Source organism: Alligator mississippiensis, chromosome 2, assembly GCF_030867095.1.
Source record: "Alligator mississippiensis isolate rAllMis1 chromosome 2, rAllMis1, whole genome shotgun sequence".
In the NCBI taxonomy this organism is placed as follows: Eukaryota; Metazoa; Chordata; order Crocodylia; family Alligatoridae; genus Alligator; species Alligator mississippiensis.
This window is the reverse complement of record NC_081825.1, coordinates 191,187,669-191,209,089: the sequence shown is the minus strand read 5'-3', so window position 1 is coordinate 191,209,089 and position 21,421 is coordinate 191,187,669. Positions and strand designations below refer to the sequence as shown.

The 21,421-nt window shown below is 40.5% G+C and overlaps 1 protein-coding gene across 4 annotated transcripts in view; it reads right to left on the bottom strand.

Moving 5' to 3' along the window:
- Positions 1-21,421, bottom strand: part of HPS5 (HPS5 biogenesis of lysosomal organelles complex 2 subunit 2) — a 47,925-nt gene that overhangs the window by 5,662 nt on the left and 20,842 nt on the right. For 2 of the 4 annotated variants that reach the window (XM_014602214.3, XM_014602213.2), the window contains exons 9-21: positions 20,574-20,662; positions 19,137-19,315; positions 18,599-18,757; positions 17,398-17,557; positions 14,781-14,904; positions 10,123-10,275; positions 8,449-8,517; positions 7,247-7,887; positions 6,974-7,021; positions 3,021-3,141; positions 2,602-2,757; positions 1,652-1,771; positions 212-325 (exon numbers count right to left, since the gene is read on the bottom strand). In XM_014602214.3, the coding sequence (XP_014457700.1) occupies positions 212-325; positions 1,652-1,771; positions 2,602-2,757; positions 3,021-3,141; positions 6,974-7,021; positions 7,247-7,887; positions 8,449-8,517; positions 10,123-10,275; positions 14,781-14,904; positions 17,398-17,557; positions 18,599-18,757; positions 19,137-19,315; positions 20,574-20,662 (2,133 nt within the window). The remainder of the gene's footprint in view (positions 1-211; positions 326-1,651; positions 1,772-2,601; positions 2,758-3,020; positions 3,142-6,973; positions 7,022-7,246; positions 7,888-8,448; positions 8,518-10,122; positions 10,276-14,780; positions 14,905-17,397; positions 17,558-18,598; positions 18,758-19,136; positions 19,316-20,573; positions 20,663-21,421) is intronic. The other 2 variants (XM_059722608.1, XM_006263487.4) reach the window with 2 other exon arrangements.

Below are 21,421 nucleotides of genomic sequence, written 5' to 3'. Positions count from 1 at the left end.
GCATAGATATGTTTTCTGTGACTACTTTGGCTATTCATAACCTGTACCTGTCATTTCCACAAAAGCCAGACATAAAATACTTCATTTAAATGAAGTTAGTGCTGACAAGGAACACACTGACTTTCATCTGTAGGTTCAGTGGGCCAAAATGTCAACTAAATAAGCATCAAGAATAATCTTAGCTTAGCAGTAAATCAAACTACTGGCTTACCCATGTGACTTACAGATGTCAGCCATCTTTTCTTTAGTTACAAAATCAGCTGGGAGTTTAATGAGAAGCAAAATCAGTTGGCTATATCCCCAGGTAAACAAGTGTGAACGTGGGCTGAAAAAAAGATATTAATTAACAAGTTAAAGGTTAATATTCTTCTGAGTTTTAAAAAATTCTACGAAGCGGCCAAATATACAAGACAGGAATGCTTAATGTGAAAGACAAGTCTGATCATACTAAAATAAATAAATAAATAAATAAATAAATCAGAGATTAATATATTCAGTTTCCCTTCTTTGGACTCGTGTTAACTTTTTCTTCTTCCTCTGCCAGCTCAAATGTTAGCCTGGCTTTTTTTATTTCAAAAGTAGCATAAATGAGGGGGTGTGTGAAATGGGCCGTATTTGATTCAGATTTGGCCCAAATCAGGGACAGCGATTCGATTCATTGATTTGGATCACTGTCCCTATTCAATTGGGCTGAATCCAAATTTGAAGATTCAATGCCAATTCAGAGAACCAGCGATTTGGCTACAGACACGGCTTTAAATGTTTTTTCTGCATACCCTGAGGTACCAATTGTGGCTTGTGAACACTGCGATGGTGGGGCGGATGGAGTGTCCACTTCCAGGTGCACCACTGAGTGTGCAGGGGAACCCCCAGCTCGGTGATCAGCACCCCCCCCGGCTCAGTGATCGGCTGTGGGGGGGATCCCAGGTGCCCCCCCAAGACCTAGGAGGCATCAGTTGCCGAGCTGGGGCGTGGGTGGGGCCCCCCCTCCAGTGGACTCAGAAGTGGACCGGAGGAGCTTCTGGTCCACTTCTGGGTCTGCTGCCAAGCACGCTGAGGACCCCCCGGCGCTCCTGTGGGATGCTTCATCTGCCTCAGCATCTCAGCATTCACGAGCCACCTGGTACCTTGAGGTATGTAGAAAAAACATTTAAAGCTGTGTCTATGACCGAATCATTGAAACTTTCCAAATCAATTCAGAGGGTTCCAATTCGATTCTGAGAGATTAAAGGGTCTCCCGATTTGATTTGGATTCAGAGATTCAGCCACCAAATCGGGCTGAATCTCTGCTGAATCTAATCAGTGACCGAAGCTTCACACAGCCCTAGCATAAATATCATACACATCTTTGTACATAGTGTGCATGCATTCAAACTGAGCCAGCAGGAAATTTCAAACTCTTCAAATATGTTTCCAGAGAACATGAACTTTAAAAATGACTCTTGTAAATGAGATGACATTTTCATAAATGTGAATGTAAATGGTTAGCAAACAGACCGTTCCATGTATATAGAAAAATATTTAAAATACTGGTTACTTCTGCTGAGTATTTTGAGTCTGTGAGGTCACAGTCATACTCATTCAAGTTACTGGAAAAGAAACCAGGCGGGACGCACAAAAAAACAAAACCAAAAAAACCAAACAAACTTACCTGGGGTTTCCCTCAGCATCCACAGTGTTTGCTTTTTGTGGTGCATCATAAGAAACTGCCCATTCTAGCCAATCTAGTCGTAAGGATTCAGGCTGAAGAAGTGATCTAAGCAGAGATGCCCTAGACAAAAGTTGGCAGGAAGGCAGTTGCTTTCAAATTTACCAAATATGGACATGTGAAAGCACAGGTATATTAGAGACAGAGGAGCATGTTTACACAACACGCTAGAAGCGCAGTAGACTAATTCTACTGTTCATCAGCACATCATGGCGAAAGCTGTGCTAGTGCACAGCAGAATTAGTCTACTAAGCATTAGCATCACATAAAAGACGTGTGCCAATTCTACTGCGCAGTAGTGCCAATTACCGTGCATTAATTTAGTACCATAATTATAGCTCATGAAGGCATGTGTAGATGTGCTGAGTTAGAGAGAATGAATGAGAGTCAGTGAGGGAGTGTGAGTGCTTAAGCACATATGCATGATTACATATATGCACATGCGCACACATACACAACATTTTAAATGTCATGGATCAGTATCAGAAAGATGAAGTGAGTTTTGGCACTTAGGTGAATTATGCTTGGAATAAATTCTGGTGCCTTCAGTAATCAGTAACAGTATATATACACATTTGAGTTCTGCATGTTAAACAGTTTTTATTCACTCCTGGATACAGTTAATCCATTAAATCACAGTTCTCCTTAAAGAATAACTAAGAAAAGCTAGGTAAAAAAGGAACTACTTTATAAACAGGACTGTTGTTAGGGCAAGGAACACATGAAGAAATTAACTGGCAGAATGAAAAACTATTGTGCATTAAGCTCTACTCAATATTTCAGGTACCGGTTAAATTAAATAAAAAAAACACACATCTGCATGACAAATATCTTTTATGTTATGGAAACATTTCCCAAAACAAAGGCACACAGCATATGTATAGACATTTTACCTTTTGTCTTCTGGTTTGGATTTTACAAGACTATCTAAATATGCCAGGAAATGGGCAGGGTGATGTCTACAAAGCTGCATGATGTCAGAAGGCAAGATGGACGGGTAGAACTTGATCAAGGGCCTCAGAGCTGTTTCTCCAAACTTCTCATAGAGTCTGTACAAAACAGATACCTTTAATGCCAAATTGCAGAAAGACTGCTGTCACTTAGATAATATAAGAATTACAAAATTCTAATTCACTTTCCAGTCTCTTAGAAACACAGCTCTCAAATTCTGATAGAACGTTAACTATAAAAATCTCACATACTGTTAAAGAGGCTAGCAGGAATATGAATCCAGAGTATGGCAAAGAAAAAAAATGTATTGACTTTGTCAAAAATCATCAATACTCAGAAAAGGAAGTCATAAGCCACAGACCTTTGGACGTGTGCCAGTAACAGAGGGCTATCCCAGGGTCTCAGGTCATTTAATAATTTTAATGTTTTCAACATATCGCCATTTTCCATTGCCGAAGTCACTGGACTACTGTGTGTCAGCTCTGAAACAGAAATCCTTGAATCAGTTGTGAGGTTTCTCTCATGCTAAGCTAGACATATATGCTAAGCTAGACATATAACTTCCTCTGCTCTTTGTCTGTTGTGAAAACCTATTTCCAATCAACAGCCAACAAGTAAATACATCACAAACAATGCTAAAACTCAAACACTCAGAGTGTAATAGTGTTAAAACAAAGTTACCATCATCATAGTATTTTTGTAGAGGGTACATTTTTATTTTAAAAAATTCAACCCAAAAATGTTTTCCACTTTTTCTTTTCTTTAGGCTTAAGATGATTTGCTTCTTTCTGCATATCATATAAAATAATACATAGCTGGAGAATGTTCAGCTTCCTGTGCACTGAACAGACTCTTTACTTTTTAACACAATGTTATTAACTTTTCTTAAGAGAGTACAATTAGCAAATGTTGACTGCCAATAGAACTCTCCTCAAGTCACTGGGGAATTCAGTTGCTGACCTCATAGATAGTAACATATGGGGAATAAGGGTCGGGGTGTAGCTCTCTATGTAAAGGAGCAGTACACATCCCTAAAAGCGGAGATTGGCAGTAAAGAAGGGCAACTGGAGACCCTCTGGCTTAAAATACGGGGAGAGCATGGTGAAGGAGATTGGACTATAGGAGTTTATTACAGACCTCTGAACCAAGAGGAAGACCTCGATCAGGAATTCTCTAGAGAACTGGCAGAGGCTGCACACTTTTGGAGCACGGTCATCATGGGCAACTTTACCTACCCAGACATCTCATGGGAAGAGCACTCAGCTAGATCTGATTAGTCACAAAGCTTCTTTACTTGCATTGAAGAGCTCTGTCTGACTCAAGAAGTCTACGGGCCAACCAGGGGTAAGGCACTCCTGGACTCGGTTCTGGCCAAAGGAGATGATCTAGTGAGCAACCTGAGGATCAAGGGGAAGCTAGGCGACAGTGACCATGAGACAATCACCTTCTCCATTGATTGCAAGACAGGGAACTCAGTGAGCAGGGTAGAAATCCTTGAATTTAGGAAAGCAGACTTCTACAAGTTTAGGAGATTGGTTGGTGAGGCCCTGCGGGACCATGTTCCAGTGGGGAAGGGAGTCTAAGTTGAGTGGTTGCTCCTCAAGGATGTGATCCTCGAAGCAAAAAGGAAGTAAATTCCTGTTTGTAACAAAGGTAGCAAGGGAGCTGAGACACCCCCTTGGCTCAATAGAGAAGTCATGGACTGCCTGAAATTGAAAAGAGATGCTTATAAGGGATGAAAGTTGGAAATTACCATCAAGGAGGACTACATAGCAATAGCCCCGCACCTGTAGGGAGATCAGAAAAACAGGCAAAAACCGAATTCAAACTGGCAACAGAAATCAAAAACAATAAAAAGTCCCTCTTTAGATATGTAGGAAGTCAGAGAAAAAATAAGGGAAACAGAGAACCCATGCTGAACATAATGGGACAGCTGATAACTGACACCCAAGAGAAAACCGAACTCCTAAAGGAGTACTTCGCGTCGGCAGTCCACCAGTCTAAGGGTGTTTTCCTGCCTGACATGATAAAAGATGATCAAGGTGGGGATGATCGCTCACCCATAGCTGGCGAAGATCTCATGAGGGAATATCTGGAGAGGCTAGATATCTATAGGTCAGCAGGATCAGATGAACTACAACCACGAGTGCTAAAAGAATTGGCTGATGTCATCACACGGCCAATGGCAAAGCTATTTGAGAACTTGTGGCACTTGGGAGAGGTTCCAGAAGGTTAGAAGACAGCCAACGTGGTGCCTGTCTTCAAGAACAGAAGAAAAAAGCCCCAAGGAATTACAGGCAAATCAGTTTGACCTCAATCCCTAGAAAAATCCTGGAAAAAAAGATCAAAGAATCCATTAGTGGTAGTCCAACTGAAGGCAGCACTCTAAAAGATAGCTGACATGGCTTCATTGTAGGCAGGCCATACCTAACCAACCTCATTTCCTTCTATAATCAGGTAACGTGCCACCTGGATAAGGGAGATGAGGCTGATGTCATATAGTTGGATTTCAAAAAGGCGTTTGACTTGGTCTCCAATAACATCCTCATGGAAAAATTGGGGAACTGCAGGCTCAACAACTTAACACTCAGGTGGCTGGAAACTGGCTCCAAGGCAGGACCCAGAGAGTATTAATAGATGTAACTGTGTCAACATGGCGCATGATGATCAGTGGCATCCCTCGGGGTTCAGTACTTAGACCAGTGCTTTTCAATATATTCATTAATGATTTGGGTGTTAAATGTGTACTGGCAAAGTTTGCGGACGACACCAAATTATGGGGGAGTGTGGTCACTATGGAGGACAGGCTGGGGATACAGTTTGACCTGGGCTGGCTCACAAGGTGGGCAGATCAAAACCTGATGACATTTAATACCGAGAAATGTAAAGTGCTCCATCTGGGGAGAAATAATTCGCAGCACACTTACAGGCTCGGCCGCGCTACGTTTAGTAGCACCACAACCAAAATAGACCTGGGGGTCGTGATAGACCATAGAATGAACATGAGCCACCAATGCAATGCTGTAGCCGGCAAAGCAAATAAGACACTGACATGCATCTACCGATGCATCTCAAGCAAGACTAAGGATATCATCTTCCCACTCTACTTGGCTTTGGTGAGGCTGCAGCTGGAATACTGCGTCTAGTTCTAGGCTCCACACTTCAGGAAGGATGTGGAGAAGCTTGAGAGAGTCGAAAGATGGGCTACACGTATGATTAGAGATCTGGAGAGCAGGCCAAATCAGGAAGACTGAGAGACATGGAACTGTTCAGCCTGGAGAAAAGAAGACTTAGAGGGGACTTGGTGGAAGCCTATAAGTATATAAGGGGTGCACATCAGGATCTGGGGGAGCATCTGTTCACCAAGGCACTCCAGGGAAGACAAGGAATAACAATTGTAAATTGCTAGAGGATCACTTTAGATTGCACATAAGGAAAAACTTCTTTACAGTTCGAGTGACCAGGGTCTGGAACAGACTTACCCCAGGGATGGTACACACACCTACTCTGGAAATCTTCAAAAAACATCTGGATTCTCACCTTGCTGGGGCCATCTGACCCCAGCAGTCTTTCCTGCCCAAGCACAGGTGGGCTGACCAGATGATCTCATGTGGCCCCTTTTAGCCCCTAACATTTATGAATCTATGAACATGGAAAACGTAGCACAATTTCCTCAAGGACCACAAACCACCTGCATGTGAGCAGTCCTTTGAAATGCAGAAATGTAGCTATTACTTTTCCCTAGTCTAGAACTTGCTCAAGCCAAAAGAGAACAGATTCCCATATGGTCAGCCATAGGCTTACATCCAGCAAAGTACTACGTAAACAGATGCTTAACTTCTTTACCAAAATCAAGGCCACATTCAGTTGGAGACTGATCTATATAAGCTTTTACTTCAGCTATAAAAAACAGAACGAATTCTGTTCAGATACATCTAGGAAATGGGTTTGCACAGATGTTAGAAATGACTTCTGGAGAAAAGTGTGCTTGGGCAGATCAACTCTGTATGTCAGTAACTAGAACAGTACTAAATTCTCTGTTTTATCTTTACAGGAGCCCTGCTATCTAAGCTTTGAAAAAAAACAAAGGCATACATGTGCCTAAACTTATCCCTGAGGTTACTGGAATGTTTTCAAGTGATTAGCAGAAATGGGAAAACTATTTGATTTCTGGACCAATATGCTCTGCAATTGCTCTTTATAAAGTGTGCATATTTCATTTCAACTGGTTTCATTATTACTGCAGTATTCAACTACCTGAAACTGCATTATCGATTAAATTAACTTGTTAAGAAATAATTTCAGTGTAATTACCAAACAAGGGGAAGCATAGCCCCTCAGGAGCCATCAGTTCTTCTGTAGCTTTAGTTCGTTTAAAAAAAAAGAAAAAGAAAAAGAAAGAAATGAGGGCACTGGCAACATTTGTTTCAGAGATGATACAGAAGAGGCTGTCCTCAAGGTCTGATATTTTAGAATCTGAATTTTTCCAGAACAAAACCTAAAACTAGCAGTTGACTATCAGTTCTATCAATTCACTTGACAGAAAAATATCATCCCAAACCCCTACAAAACACACATGCTAGTTACCTTTCAATCCTTCAATGTAAGTTTCCCAAATATTGGGACTGTTGGCATAATTGATTATAATGAAATCCTTTAGTCTTTTTAAATCCAAGAGAAAGAAGTAGCTTTGTATAAACCTACAAGCCAAAACCCATAAAGTTGTTAATGGCAAACGCTGCTCAGAGCTTTCTTTTGTAGGCTTGCTCTCACAAGCAAACACGTTTAATTCAAAACACAACGTTGTCAACTCAACTAGATCCTTATGCACCTCTTGCGGTATAGAACATGGAGGATACACTCTAAAAGAATGATCCAAGGTTTCCTTTGCAGTGGCATCATTTTCACATACAGTTTTGCCTGCATGAGCTTCGCTAGCTTCATTCTTTTCCATGTTGTACTCCAGGGCACCACTCTCTCCTTTGTCTACGTGAACTTCGTTATTTTGAGGTAGTTCAATGTTTTCTTCCAAGCCTTCACTCTGTTCTTCAGCAAACATAGTTTTGTCTTGCTTAATAGATAAGCCATCATCTGTAATGGATGAACTGTCATCTGAAATGGAAGGCTCTCTGAAGGCAAATGTTTCTTCCAGGTACAAAAACCACTCCTGTAATACCTCCTTCAAGCATTGTGGTTCTAACAATATAAGAGGATCCTGGAGTTTGACTCTGGAGAACAACAAAAAAGGTGAATTTTCCATAACTGCTAAGAGATACCAAAGTTAACTTATTACATATATGACATAAGCTAATGAACAAGCAGCACATTATTAGACAACAGAGTTTCCTTGAGCACTTAGGACACGCAATTTAAAATGGGAGAAAAGTCATAACAATTTTCCAAATATGTTTGCAGGCCACACCCCCAAATGCATTTCCTATAACTTAGCAGACAGCTACCAACATCTGCCTCTGAAGTCCTGTTTTCTCAGCAATCTTCCTGTGGGGTTTCTTTCTTAGTGGAGAAAAGCCCCACTACTGAAATAATAACCTTAATGATGGTCTAAGGATTCAGATGGCTGAATTCAATATCTTCCATGTTGCAGGGGTGTAGGTTGTAGCCGTACCTTAGACCAACACAGCTACAACCTACACCCCTGTAACCTTAAAGATGGCATTAAACTATATCTGGATACATCATCATCTGCCCACCATAATTTATTGCAGATATAAAGAACTGAGCAACTTTCTAGCAGAGTCCAATATAGACTTTACATGCTTTTCACTTACATAGCTTCTACTGTTGCTACCTTGAGGTCTCTTAGCTGGTCCACTTCTGGAGGCTGGCTTTGCTCCACTCTGGAAAGAAATATGAAGGTAACACTGTCATATAACAATCTAAAGAAGGATCTTTTTTAAGAAGTAAGAAAGATATAGCATTAATTCTGTTATAAAACTACAGTTCTCTAACTTTCAATGAAAGATGATTCTGAATCCAAAGAAGTTACAGTTTAGTTTAATAGAGTAGCAAGCATTAACACAACCTCAGTGGCCTTTTCACTTCATGTCAAACATTAACAGAGATAACCAAGAAGAGGAAAAACATCAAGCTGCAATAATGAATGCATTACTTGAAACAGCTAACTGATTTGGCAATTTAACAATTTGGCTCTTGCTCTTTAAATCATATGACAACTCACAAATGTTCAGTGTTTTCTTACTGCTGCTAAACAACCCTTCTAAGGGCGATAAAACTAGGGATGAACCAACATACTGGTTGGCTATCAGATCAGCACCAATAAGAGAAGAAATGACATTACTGGCCATCGGCTTTCTTTGGTCATTGTAGCCAATAATTACGGCCACGTGCCTGAAGCACCTTGGCGAGCATAGTCCGGTCCCCACACCCCACCAGTGACCCAAGCCCACAGCAGATTATGGGTCCCAGCGAGCTGCAGTCACAGGGTGCTGCACTCAGCAACAAAGGCACCGTTACCAGCTCCTACTACTGCTGCCACTACCATGGTACAGCCACATGCACTGCAGAGGCCTGAGCACTGGGGCTGCCACAGACACAACAGCGCAGGTGAGGTAGGGCGCCACACAAAGTACATTCTGCTCTGCTGGACATTGGGCACCTTTACAAAAGTGACTTCTCCCTGGCAGATGTGGGAGGCTGGCTGTGTGGTGCCCACAGAGTGGCGTGCTCCGGGGCTCCAAATGTGCCCAGCACTGCTGTCCACGCAAGGGTCCATCCCACCCACCTGAGACAGCAGCATGATCTGTGCAGGGGGCAGAGCTGCAGGTAGGAGCTGTGGGTGAGGAGGCAACATGCGTGGGAATAAAGCAGTATGTGCGCGTGTGTTATAAATGCAAAACAAATTAAACAAAGGTTTATTTACATCAGTAGTTTAAAATGCCTTGCACCATTACTAAATATCAGTTATAAGATCGGCATTGGCCAATATGGTTGGTTAATCATCAGGTATCAGCCAAGAAAATCTTTAATCAGTGCACCCTTAGATAAAACTGTTTATTCCTCTTCCATTGAAAATAGGAAGTTGGCTTAAAATTCCCATCTGCACAACCCCTCCCTGTCTTGTAAAAGCGGTAGAAATGGGTCTCAGGGTCAGTATAATCAAGGTCTTGGAATGTATCCTTATTTGTTACATTGTAAAGTGGGTTCCCTTTATGCAAATTTGAATTATGCATTGTTTTCCAGGAATGCATGTACAGCATGAAGTGAGGGAAACCTGTATACTTTGAGATAAAGGGTCAGGAAAAAAAACAACAAAAAACTAATTCACGCAACCAGCAGGAGAAAGACATTTAAAAAAATCCATGCAGCAGAATCATATGACCCCCCATTCTACTGAACAGAAGAAAACCCTTTTTGAAATTAGATTCCCAGCCCCTTACAGATTACATATTAAAGTAATGAGAAATATGTGAGCTTGCACTTACATGTTTTTGTCTTCTTCCTGGGGGTATGCCGCTATACTTGCAGTCACCTCATGTGGCTGCTCCTCATCTTTCACTTCCTGCCTCACTTTGACATCAGGACACACATGAAATGTGCCAATCTTTTCGGTGGTTTTGCGTACGAAGCTGGAAACACTAGGAGTCCAAATTTCAAACAACTTAAATGGCAGCAGGGAAAAGCTCAGCCAGAAACAACAAGTATTAATTTTTCTACCCAAGCTGTTATTTCGGAAGTCTTTAGAACATAAAAGGATGTAAGAAAAGACGATGAGAACATGGAGAACTAGCGAGAATATAAACATAAAAAAATGAACGCACTCATCTCACAACTTGCATACTCTGACCCAGTTCTTTCCACCAAAAGGTGACTTTCACAAGGCAAAGGACACACAAAATAAAACCATAAAAATTTACATTCTGATGCTGCTTGAAATGAGGGAAATCTCACTATTAGCGTGCAGATTTTTATCCATACAGGTTATAGTCCACATCAGAGCCATTAAACCAGATGGCAGCATTAAGTTAATTATCTTTAATTTAGGATACACCTCCTCGTCAGTGACAAGAAGTTGTCTTTCAGCATTCATGATTATTAAGATAGTGTAGCAAATGGTTTTGAAGAAACAGGAAGAATGTGATTTTCTTGGGGATGGATGTTAGCCCTATAAGCAAAAAGCCCCACTTAGCTGTATAGTAAAACATTACTATAACAGCTGCTGTACAAGATGGAAATTTATAACTTATTTGATTTATATGCCACCCTTCCCAAGAGAGGCCTAGAGCTGTTTACAAGAGTAGAAGATAATAATGAAGAACAGAAGAAATGTTAATTGTAAAATAAACCCAGACATACAACACAGCCCACGTGAAGCCCTCCACTGGGAGGGAGGGACCACCTGTGAACAACCAGCTAACTGCTTGATGAGTCATTAGCAGGAATCCTGGTTTTCTGTTTTAAAAACTGCAAATTCTCCAATTTATAAAAAATCCCAAATTCTTTGATTTAAAACTCCAAATCCGCATTTTTCTTCAATTAAAATGAAACGCCATGATATATAAAAGATATCACTTGAACATAAATGTTTTATCAATATATTTAACATTTTAAAACAATTTGGAAGCCTACCAGCACCTCAATCGTTCAAGAAAATAAATTCTAAATACCTATATATTTTGGTGTTTGATTTTGGTTCTTTTATCGTGGAAAATCAGAGCTGCCCCTGCCCACTTTGCTCACCAGGACATGGGTCCAGCTGCTGCTGTCCCCCTGCTGCTCTGTGGTGCTGAGCAACCCCAATATGCCATTGCCCCTCACTCCCCACCCACAGCCCCCCGGCCCTGCCAGTGCCCCTCCCCCCTGCCCTGCCACAGATCTAGTGCCGGGACATCTTCCCGCAATGCCAACAGCCTCCCCCCTACCCCAACCTCCTAAACACACCCCTGCCCCACACACATGCGCCTGCCCCCCCTTTACTCCCCCGCTCCAGTCTCCCAGACATTGCCCAAGCCCTGGCCCTCCAATCCCCCCTTCCCCATAGACTTACTGCATTCAGCTGCCGGAGCTGCTCCCACCACTCTGCCTGGCTGTATTGATGGCAACATGCACGTGCACATGCACACACATGGTGCCCCCTGCCCTTTCCTCCACTTCCCCCAGCCCCAAGCAGCTCCTTGCAGGCTGGAACACTGCCTGCCTGCAAGGGGGAACCTGTCATTTCCTGCGGTTTTTTCCTTTAGAGAGGAAAATCCGTGTTTTTCTCCTTTAAAAGAGAAAATCCACATTTTTCTCCTTCAAAGTAGAAAATCCATGTTTTTCTGCAGCAGACAGAAAACCTGAATTCCCCAGTCACAAGGCTGCCTAATGTTTCCTCTTTAACCTCATAGGCTATGGGTCCTAGCCTGCCCCTCCCCTCCTACTTGCTATTGGGGCACTGCATGGCTTCCATTCACCCCTTCCCTGCTAGACTGCACTCTGCCCTGTGCTAAAAAATAACCAGTAAGCTAACTAGTTATCACTGGACTTCTCAGTTAAACAATTTATCATTTAACCTTTTCACATCCCTAGTGCCCAGGTAAGATGAGAAAGAGAGTGCTGGGTGTCATCAGCATGTTGATGACGCCTCACTCCAAATCCCACCCACTTGCTTCATACACACATTAACCAGATGGAGAGACAAGGTTAAGCCCTGGGGGACCCACAGGAAAGGTCCTCAGGGGGATGACAAGAACTTGACCATCACCACCCTCTGGGACCTTCCTGCTAGAAAAGAGAAGAACCTGTTTAGAGCAATACCATGAAGACCCACCAAGTCATGTAAATGCTTTATCAGTATCCCATGGTCAGCTGCATCAAAGGCTGCTGAAACTTCAAGTAAGATCAGTAGGGCACAACTCCAGGCACCGATCACTGACCAAGGCCACAAGTACAGTATCTGTGCTATAACCAGGATGAAAGCCAGACTGACATGGATCCAGGAATCTGATGACATCCAGATGAACTCAGAGCTGTTGTGCATGGGCAATGGGCCCATTCATAACCTTCCCCAAAAAGGGAGGTTGAAGACAAGGTGATAACTGGCTGGGGAGTCAAATGTCAAGCATGGTTTCTTAAGCAGGGACCAGACAAATCTCAAGACTTAAGGCCTAGTACCCTGACTTCCTGAAGGAAAGTACTGACAACATTTGCCAGTAGTGGCCCCAATCCCACCCCCCAAAATGAATAAGTATAGAAGCAGAGTCATCAAGTATAAAAATAGTAGAATATGAGATCTTAGAGCTCAGTAGTATTGAAAAGAAATATTGTATAAATTCAATTTTCTTATTTATAAGTGGATATTTTAAGACTGTGTAGAGGAAACAAAAACCTACCAAGTATTTGTGCATTTAATTTTCTGTCCATGTTAAAATGAACATTCTCTAGTAGTCTACTGCTTAGCCCAGATATAGCCTGATATTTGGAAAGTATTCAGTGTGTATTGCTGAAGCTTTCAGTAGTCTAACATAGGGGTCAGTAACCTGAAAGCCATGGGCCAGATCTAGGATCTGACCCACAGCAGCACAGAGAGCAGGGAAAAGGCTGGGAGTGGTGGGGGGGAGGGAGGAGATAGCAGTACCCGGTAGCATGGATACCTTCTTCACACAGTGCCATGCATTCCTCTGCTGTGCGCCACTGATCGTCTTCCACATAGCCCCAGCCCTCTTAGCACAGCCCCTCACATTCCCCTTCTACAGCCTCCAGTTACCCTCATCACCAGATTTGCCATTCCTCATTGCCGGCAAACATAAGTACAGCGACAGTAAGGGGGTGTGGGACACAGAGCAAGGAGGGCTGGGCACTGCAGAAGGGATCAACAGCCCGAGACAGTGGCTGGGTCATGAACAGCAGCCCAGTGTTTATAAAAGTTTCCCAACACCTAGTCTAACAGGCATTAGAAATTAACACAGCACAGGGATGAGAGAGGAATCATTTAGTTCTTTTCCCCCTGCCTTGACACTGCGTGATTTGTACTTAAGCCATTTCTGACTAATATTTGTCTCACCTGCTCTTAAAATATCTCTAATGAGAGACAAGAGATTCCACAACTTCCCTAGTGTAACTAATTAAAACCAAACATTCTCTTGATTATAGGATGTGAAAGCAGTGCGCTCACCTTGGCAATTATGAGGGGAAGAGAGCCAACTTAATATATCAGGATAAAATTGAAAACACACCTTAGGTTAACACTCCTGGTTTTAAATAAGATGCAGTCAATGTTCAGAATAGACACAGGTTTGGAGGGTGGGGAATAAACTTTTGTTTTACACAAGCTATTTCATATTCTCTTTACATTTAGTGTTCTGCTTTTGCTTATAAAGCCTACATTTGATTTTTATTCACAAACAGTTAAGCATAAGCTGCATTTTTCATTGTGTACTTTTAAGGATGCACTGGATTTGCTAACGGAAGGAGAAAGAAAGGTGATTTAGGGCATATATCTTGGCAGTACATATCAGCAATTAAAATGCAAAGCTTTCATTTTGCCTACACGCAATACAAAGAGACCTCCTTACACTCTGTAGCAATTTGAACACTACAACTGCCTATACACATGCATGGAGGTGGGTGGTTCCCAGACAACTGCTGTAATTACATTTATTTAAAAATGGCCACCGGACGCTTTATCTAAACCTCGTTCAACAAGGTTTAGTTAAAGCACCCTGTGGCCATTTTAAATGTGGCACTGCAGCATTCCCAGCTTAATCGGGTCTGTTCCAACACGTTTTAATAGAACACCAAGGAACACACATACAAGGCAGTCTACAGTACCAAATCCTACAGCCACACTCAGTAGGTTCACTTCGAGCCAGAAATACCAACCACCACCTAAAAGACACTTTCATATTTTCCTCAAATTGCATATGAGAAAAGAGAGTGAAATCTTGACTCCACTGAAGTAAATGGTAAGCCTTCTATTGTTCAGTAGAGTCAGAGTAAAAACTTAAGTTCACTACCAAATTTGATTTCACGTGCTGTATTTTCTGTGATATTGTAACTTCTTGCAAAGTAAGGCATGAATTAACAGACAATGCTACAAAATCAGAAAACAAATTAAAAAAAACAAAACAGACATAATGGATGAACAAATCTCCTAGGATTTTACCTTTCCTTGACAGCTTGGAGAGAGACGAGAGGAGATGGGGAACGAAATGACAAAGGAATACTGAATGGGAGAAAAGTCTCAGTCCGATCAGTCTCAACCGTCACAGAAGCATGAGACACATTGTCTAACAATGGAATTGAAATAAAAATCATGAAACAGTGAAGTGACCTGACAAAATGAAACATTTAGTCAAATTCTGAGCTGGAAACTCTTAACAGGGAAACCGCTTTTACATGACATAAAACATGTTTATGGACGTTTTTTATTTTTGTAACTGAAGACAGATTTTTTTGGTGGAATTCTCTTTTTAAGGGAGAAGGTGCCTCAAAGGGTAAGAGTCTAGCATTGTGCACACACCCCTTGTGCTCAAAGTCTATTTCAATGTTACTGACCTTGGACTTAGTGAGCTTTTTTTATTCATTTTTTGGATCTGCACTGATAAGTGCTGTGAGGCAGCTGACAAAACAGTGACAGTTATAGAGGGAAACACTGAATGAACAGTAGTCTTCTGTTCAATGGCTTCTAGCCAGATGACTACATTTGAACCAATCACGGTTGCACAAAAATTCAAAAGATTGTCATGCATAAAACTACAAGGTATTTCAAAAAAGCCAACTCAGTCTGAATACCCGTAACGAAATATCCATTGCTACACTCTCTCGTTCTATCTGAAGACAAATCAGTATAACTTAATCCGAGTGCTAACCCTTGACATCAACCAAAGGGAAATCAGTAACCAAAAATGCTTACATAATCTGTTTGTTAGTTTTTCTTTCCCCAGTAACTACCAATGAATTTGTTCCTTTTCTTTTTTGCCCTTCATCCTTGAGAACATACATAGTATGTGCCAGTCATACTAAAGCTCAGACAACAGATAAAGTCAGTTTTGAGCCATCTGTTTTACCTTTTGGACATTTTTTTTTTAAAGAAGAAAACAAAAAGCACAACACTCTCCTACAATGCAACTGAATTCACAGTTGCAGTCTTTTTTCAGATGTTGTCAGTAGCATTTTTTTTGTTGTTCTTTTCAAACCATGCCCTAGCATGAGTCACGCACAAAATGCCCTCTGCACTTTTAGATGATGCAATTAAGGAAAAAGAGTTAATTTTAATAATGGTGGCTCGGATTTTACCGCCTGCTGCTTCAGAACAACATCTTTGAAAATTATTTCTGCTAGCATTCACAGTAACCCTACCCACACAGTACCAGAATAAATAATCTATCGAGTCAGTAGACCTCAAGATCAATATTACACTTCCTGCAAACAGACTAGCTTTTATGCATTATGTGGAAAAGCATCATGTAAAAGTTAATGGCCCTTTATATAAAATGTGAAAAGAAGAGGCCATTCATTATGCAATTACTTAATAAGGGAAGCATCTCAAGCACCACATGAAAAACTCACATGCAGACACAGAGACAGAGAACCATCTAGTACTTCTGTGATTTAGCGACTTAAAATAGTCTGATCTGTTTCAAATCAAATGCCCTTGTTTTAACCTTCTTAAACATAATAAGGTGATATGGTAAAAGGTGTAAAGATGATGAAACAAGAGACATATGGCAAATGTAAAAGCTGATGGTTATAAATGTCACTAGCATTGATTAGTAGCATAACACAACCTAAAAAGAAAGGATGAAGGATATTAACTTATCTTTATTTTTTATCATTACTTCCTGACACACATTGAGATGAAACCCACTACTTCTAGACAAAAAACAACACAGCACAAAAAGAAAATCCACCTGTTTTTGTGCTAGCAAAATTTAGCTAATGGCGTCAGTGGATAAATCACTAAAAAGGACAAAGAAACATTCCAATATATTTTCAAAATCTGTAATACATCCTATTTTGATTTTAGGTACTGTGCATCTTTCCCTCTTGAAAACACCCAGTTCTCTACTTAAGGGGTCAGGAAGATTTCACAGTATTTCATCACCTGCAGCTGCTGGATAAGACGTTCCCATTTACACAGCTGAGGAAAGGGAGATGTTGCCCTGTGTATTCAGCTATGTGGGTATCCAGGAAGGGTAGCATCCTCACTTCAAATGTGGATTCAGTATTATCTCTTACTAAACCTTGTCTCTTCAGTTCTGTCTCATCCAGCTCTTCTGGTACAAGTGACTAGATTTGTTTTTTTCTTTTTAAAGCAAGCTAAGTCTCCACATGCTTCCTCAATAACAGCAGAGTATATTCTCTGTAAGAGCAGGGTCCTTCCTGAAAGGCCACGCTATATCCAAGTCTAGCACCAAAAAGCCTCTAGCTCTTGGTGGGAAAATAAAGGGCAATGCTGGTGGGATTGTGTAACAGCGTTAGTATTTCAAAATGATACTTTACCCTACCCCCTCAATATGCTTATCTTTGAAAATACAAAAAAGCCACCACCTCAGAAAAAAATAAAATAAAACTGCAGGGAAGTTAAAAGCTCTCTTCTTACACCTACCACCATCTCAGATCCAATATTGCTCCAGGTATGTTAGCTGATGTTGGAATTGTTTTTTTTTTACATAGAAGTTAGACTGTAAAAATGACAAAGTATTTTTAAGTCTGTTATGAAATCACTAGTTACTTAATGAAAAGTGCGTGACAAGCACATTTCCAATGTATGCCATTACCAAGGTCCACTTGCTCTTCTTCCTGATGTGCAGAAAATTCTTTAAGTCTCTCATCTTCTGATAGGGCTTGACTGTGTATAGAACAAGAGTCGTCATCTGACTGACTGCCTCTTCGGCTAATAACACGATAAATACCAGAGTCTAAAACACTGAAACTTTCCTGTGGAAAGGGAAGAGTCACATGAGGCACAAAAATATCCTTCCGTATTAAATCACATTCTAAGAAAAAAAAAAGCATCACCAAAACTTTTTTTAATCACCATGATACAGATTCTACCACTACCCTTCTCACGCATCTTTGGGGTGAAAACCAACTTGGGTATTTGCATGCTGATAACTATGCAACATCATGCAACTGGTTTATTAAAAAAAAAAAGAAACATTTTTAGAAGAGTATTTATAAAACAACTATAAATGTAGTGGAATGAGCAGAATAATATTCAAGAACTCACAAATTTTAAAAAGTTGGTTGTGACCAGCACAATGTTGTGGGGGCAAGTCGTTTCACCTTTCTGTACTTGCCTAGATTTAAGTTTTGGGTCACATTATAATGGACTGACTCCCAGCTAACAAGAATTAGCTAATACAGATTCTTCATAAAATTACCCTCTAGAACATGCACATTTCTTCCTGGCCCAGGCTATGCCTTTCAGCATCTACAAAAACACGTAACACTCCTCTACCTCAAGAAGTTATTGTGTGAATAATTTGTTGCCTAAAGTACTTTGAATGTGGAAAGAACCATAGATGTTATTAAACACAATATTCACAAGATACTGAAAGCTGTAGCCACTGCCAACCAACCATACACATAAGACAATAATAGCACCAACTGTGAATTTTTCCTGTGTTTTCAGGAAGAATGTGAAAACCACCTAAAATACAGCTTCAGAAGAGAAAAACACTCATGCATTAACCACCATGGGTCAGATAAGCTAATAACCAGGGAGGCCCACAATATCAGATTGTACCCTTACAAATTTAAATATTTGAATTAACAGTGTCTTCCCTTCCTCACCCAGCAGTCCCCAATAAGGAACAGACATTCAAAATATATGACCACTGCCAGTTAAAACAGGCACTTTGCAAGAAAACTATTCTCCAATGTGTGAAGTGTATGTTAATAGGCAAGGTTGTAAATAGTGACGATGTGGACTGAAGGGTGGGAAAAAGAAACATCCAGGACTTCATATGCACCTACATGTGATGAGATACTGCTCCTCCTACTGCTGCATGCAGAACCTAGAGGTTCCAACTTTGAAATCAATTCTTCCAGTTGACTAATGACATCTGGTTGTGTTGAGAGGTCCAGCTGTGATTTCAAGTGTTCTAACTTATCTAGAGGCAAAGCTTTTCTTGCCTACCAATACATAAAAATAGAAAAAGAAAAGAGTACTGTTAAGATTTTTATATTCAGCGGGAAAGTAACACTTATGCCTCTCTGACCAAGTTAGTCTATAAAGGTGCCACGCTGTCCCACTTTCTGCCCATCTTCAGACTAACATGGCTAACTACCTCTGTCTAGACTAGTTATAATAATACCATTTATACAAGATAAGTTTTAAATGAAAGGTGTCACTACTGGTTAATTTTAGAGCTGCATCTCAATGTAGAGGAAAAGGTCCAAAATCCTAAGTGCAAAATTCCACAGGACTTGTTTCAGAGGGTCGGCACATGGGGAGGACAACTGAACAGACACAGTTTAGGCAGTACACAGATAGCAAAAAGAGTTTACTTACTCTGCAGGAAACAATGGAATTCTGGAAGAGGCAGCAGACTTTGGCAGCAAGGCTCCAGAAGCCTCGTCGCAGCAGACGTTCTACACAGCGCTCCACTAGCAGAAGGGAGAGGTGCGAGACTTTCCCATACGTATGCAGACAAAATAACTCATTTTTGAATACTGTAATATCCTGAATATCTACATAAAAACAGTTGAGCAGAAAAGTCATTGGGGCTCAATGACCTAACCAGCCTTTCTTCCAATTTCCTTCTTAACCTGCCTGTTAACAATTTCAACAGCTTTCCATTCTTATAATTCATCAGTAACGAGTAACATTAGATGGTACTATACCACTTTCTAATTAATGTGATGTACAATGAAAGTAATGAAGTCCCTTGGCCTTTGCAAAATTGCCTAAAAGCATTAAAAAAAAAAAATCCCCAAATGAGGTACTTTATTTTTCTTTAAAAACAACAGATACTAATTCAAAGACAGACACTGTCTTTAAATCCATTCCTAAAATCTAAATTTTGATTCAGCTTTGTTATGGCATAAAGACTTCCTAACCAATACTTAATTAAAGCAATTGCCTGCTGAAGGGTCAAACTCTTTTGGCACATACGTTCAAATGCTTCATGACAACACATTTTGAACTGAATGTCAATAGGGGACAACTAATTGCTCTAACACAATGGTGTTCAGCTTCAGTCCAAGGGCCAGATTTGGCCCACAGACCCATGTCACCTGGCCTACAGGGCCTACAAGTCCAGAAATTTGGCAAGAGGGGAGCAGTGGCAGTGTTAATTGACAGCCCTCTTCTGCCAGATTTCTGGACCCATAGGGAGCCCCACAAGTTGGTTAACATGGCCCTGCATGTGGGGCTGGATCTAATGCGCAATGGGATCCAGCCCATGAACTGACTCTGCAGCACTCATCCAGTCTGCAGGGAGGGAAGTTTGAGCCCCACCACTTTATAGTTTTAAAACTGCTAACAACCACTTCATGTGTTTAGTATTTATTAACTTGGGTTTTGATACAGAAGTTATCTGAATCAAAGATCATAAATACACTTAGGAAAACCATCATAAAAAAGCCTCCTAGTCTACTGAGGCCAGATGTACTTTATTCTTACAAAGACATCAAAAAAAAGTGCCAGAGAGAAAAATAAGGAAAGTAAGCCACAACATTTTATTTTAATCATCACATTGATACTTTACTTTTAGATTTAGTATTTTCCCCTATGACTTACATGTATCCATAAAAGGTACTTGAAAAGATTAGTTTCAAAGTTGAACTGGGGGAGGAAGAGGGTTTGATATTCAAAATAAGCCATATAAAGTGCTATTTAAACTTATTCGTAGAAAAGGAAATTGGTATAATATGCTTTAAGTACAGGTCTTTATGACAGTAAGTACCAGCAAACAATGTAGCAAATCTCTGAGAATACTGAGTTCACCTTTTATTTCACTCCAAAGTAAAACTTGAACACTCTGTGGAATGAAGATATAAATGCCTTTTTCTGTCCAGGTCATGACACAATGGTCACTGTAAAAGAAAAGGAAAAACAACAATTTCTTGAAATAATACTTACATTAACTCACTTCAGAAGAAAATTCTCTTCTCAGCATATTCAATTCATTAGGGAACTGAGCTAATCCACTGTTTACTTTAAGACCAAGACAAAACCTGAATTTTAGAACGCAGACGTAATAATCTAACACCTCTTTTATTCAAGCATGACAGAATGGGTTTAGAAAAAATACTTAAAAAGCAAGATTACTATGCAGTTGTCACAAAGAAAAAGCATCTAAAAATATGATTCCTAGAGAATGATCACCAGCTTTGGTGAACCTATAAACTTTTTAGAAAGAAACAGCACTCAGTAGAACGGTAAAAAGTTTTAATAGTTTCCATATTTGTCAGCAAAATAAAGGAAAGAGGACAATAAGGATTGTTAAAATAATTTACCAAACAATACTACAGTAGAGGTTTTGGAGGGAAGGAGAAAAGGAAGATGCATCAAAACTACCACCCAGGGGCTTTACAGGACATGTTTGGGGCCTTTACACATTGATTTAATCAAATAAACTGCATTGGTTAGATTTTGGAGAAAAGTCGCAATAATTTGGATATGGCTGTTCTTTTATTTGCTGAGCTGTAACTTAATATGGAATAATTCAGAGTGCAATTCAATAGCTGTGCTAGACCCAGAACTTCCAGTAGAGCTACTAACGGTTCCATATATAGCACAGCTTCACAGTGTCGCTCATGGAACCCATACAGATACGAAACTTCTAGTTCCAA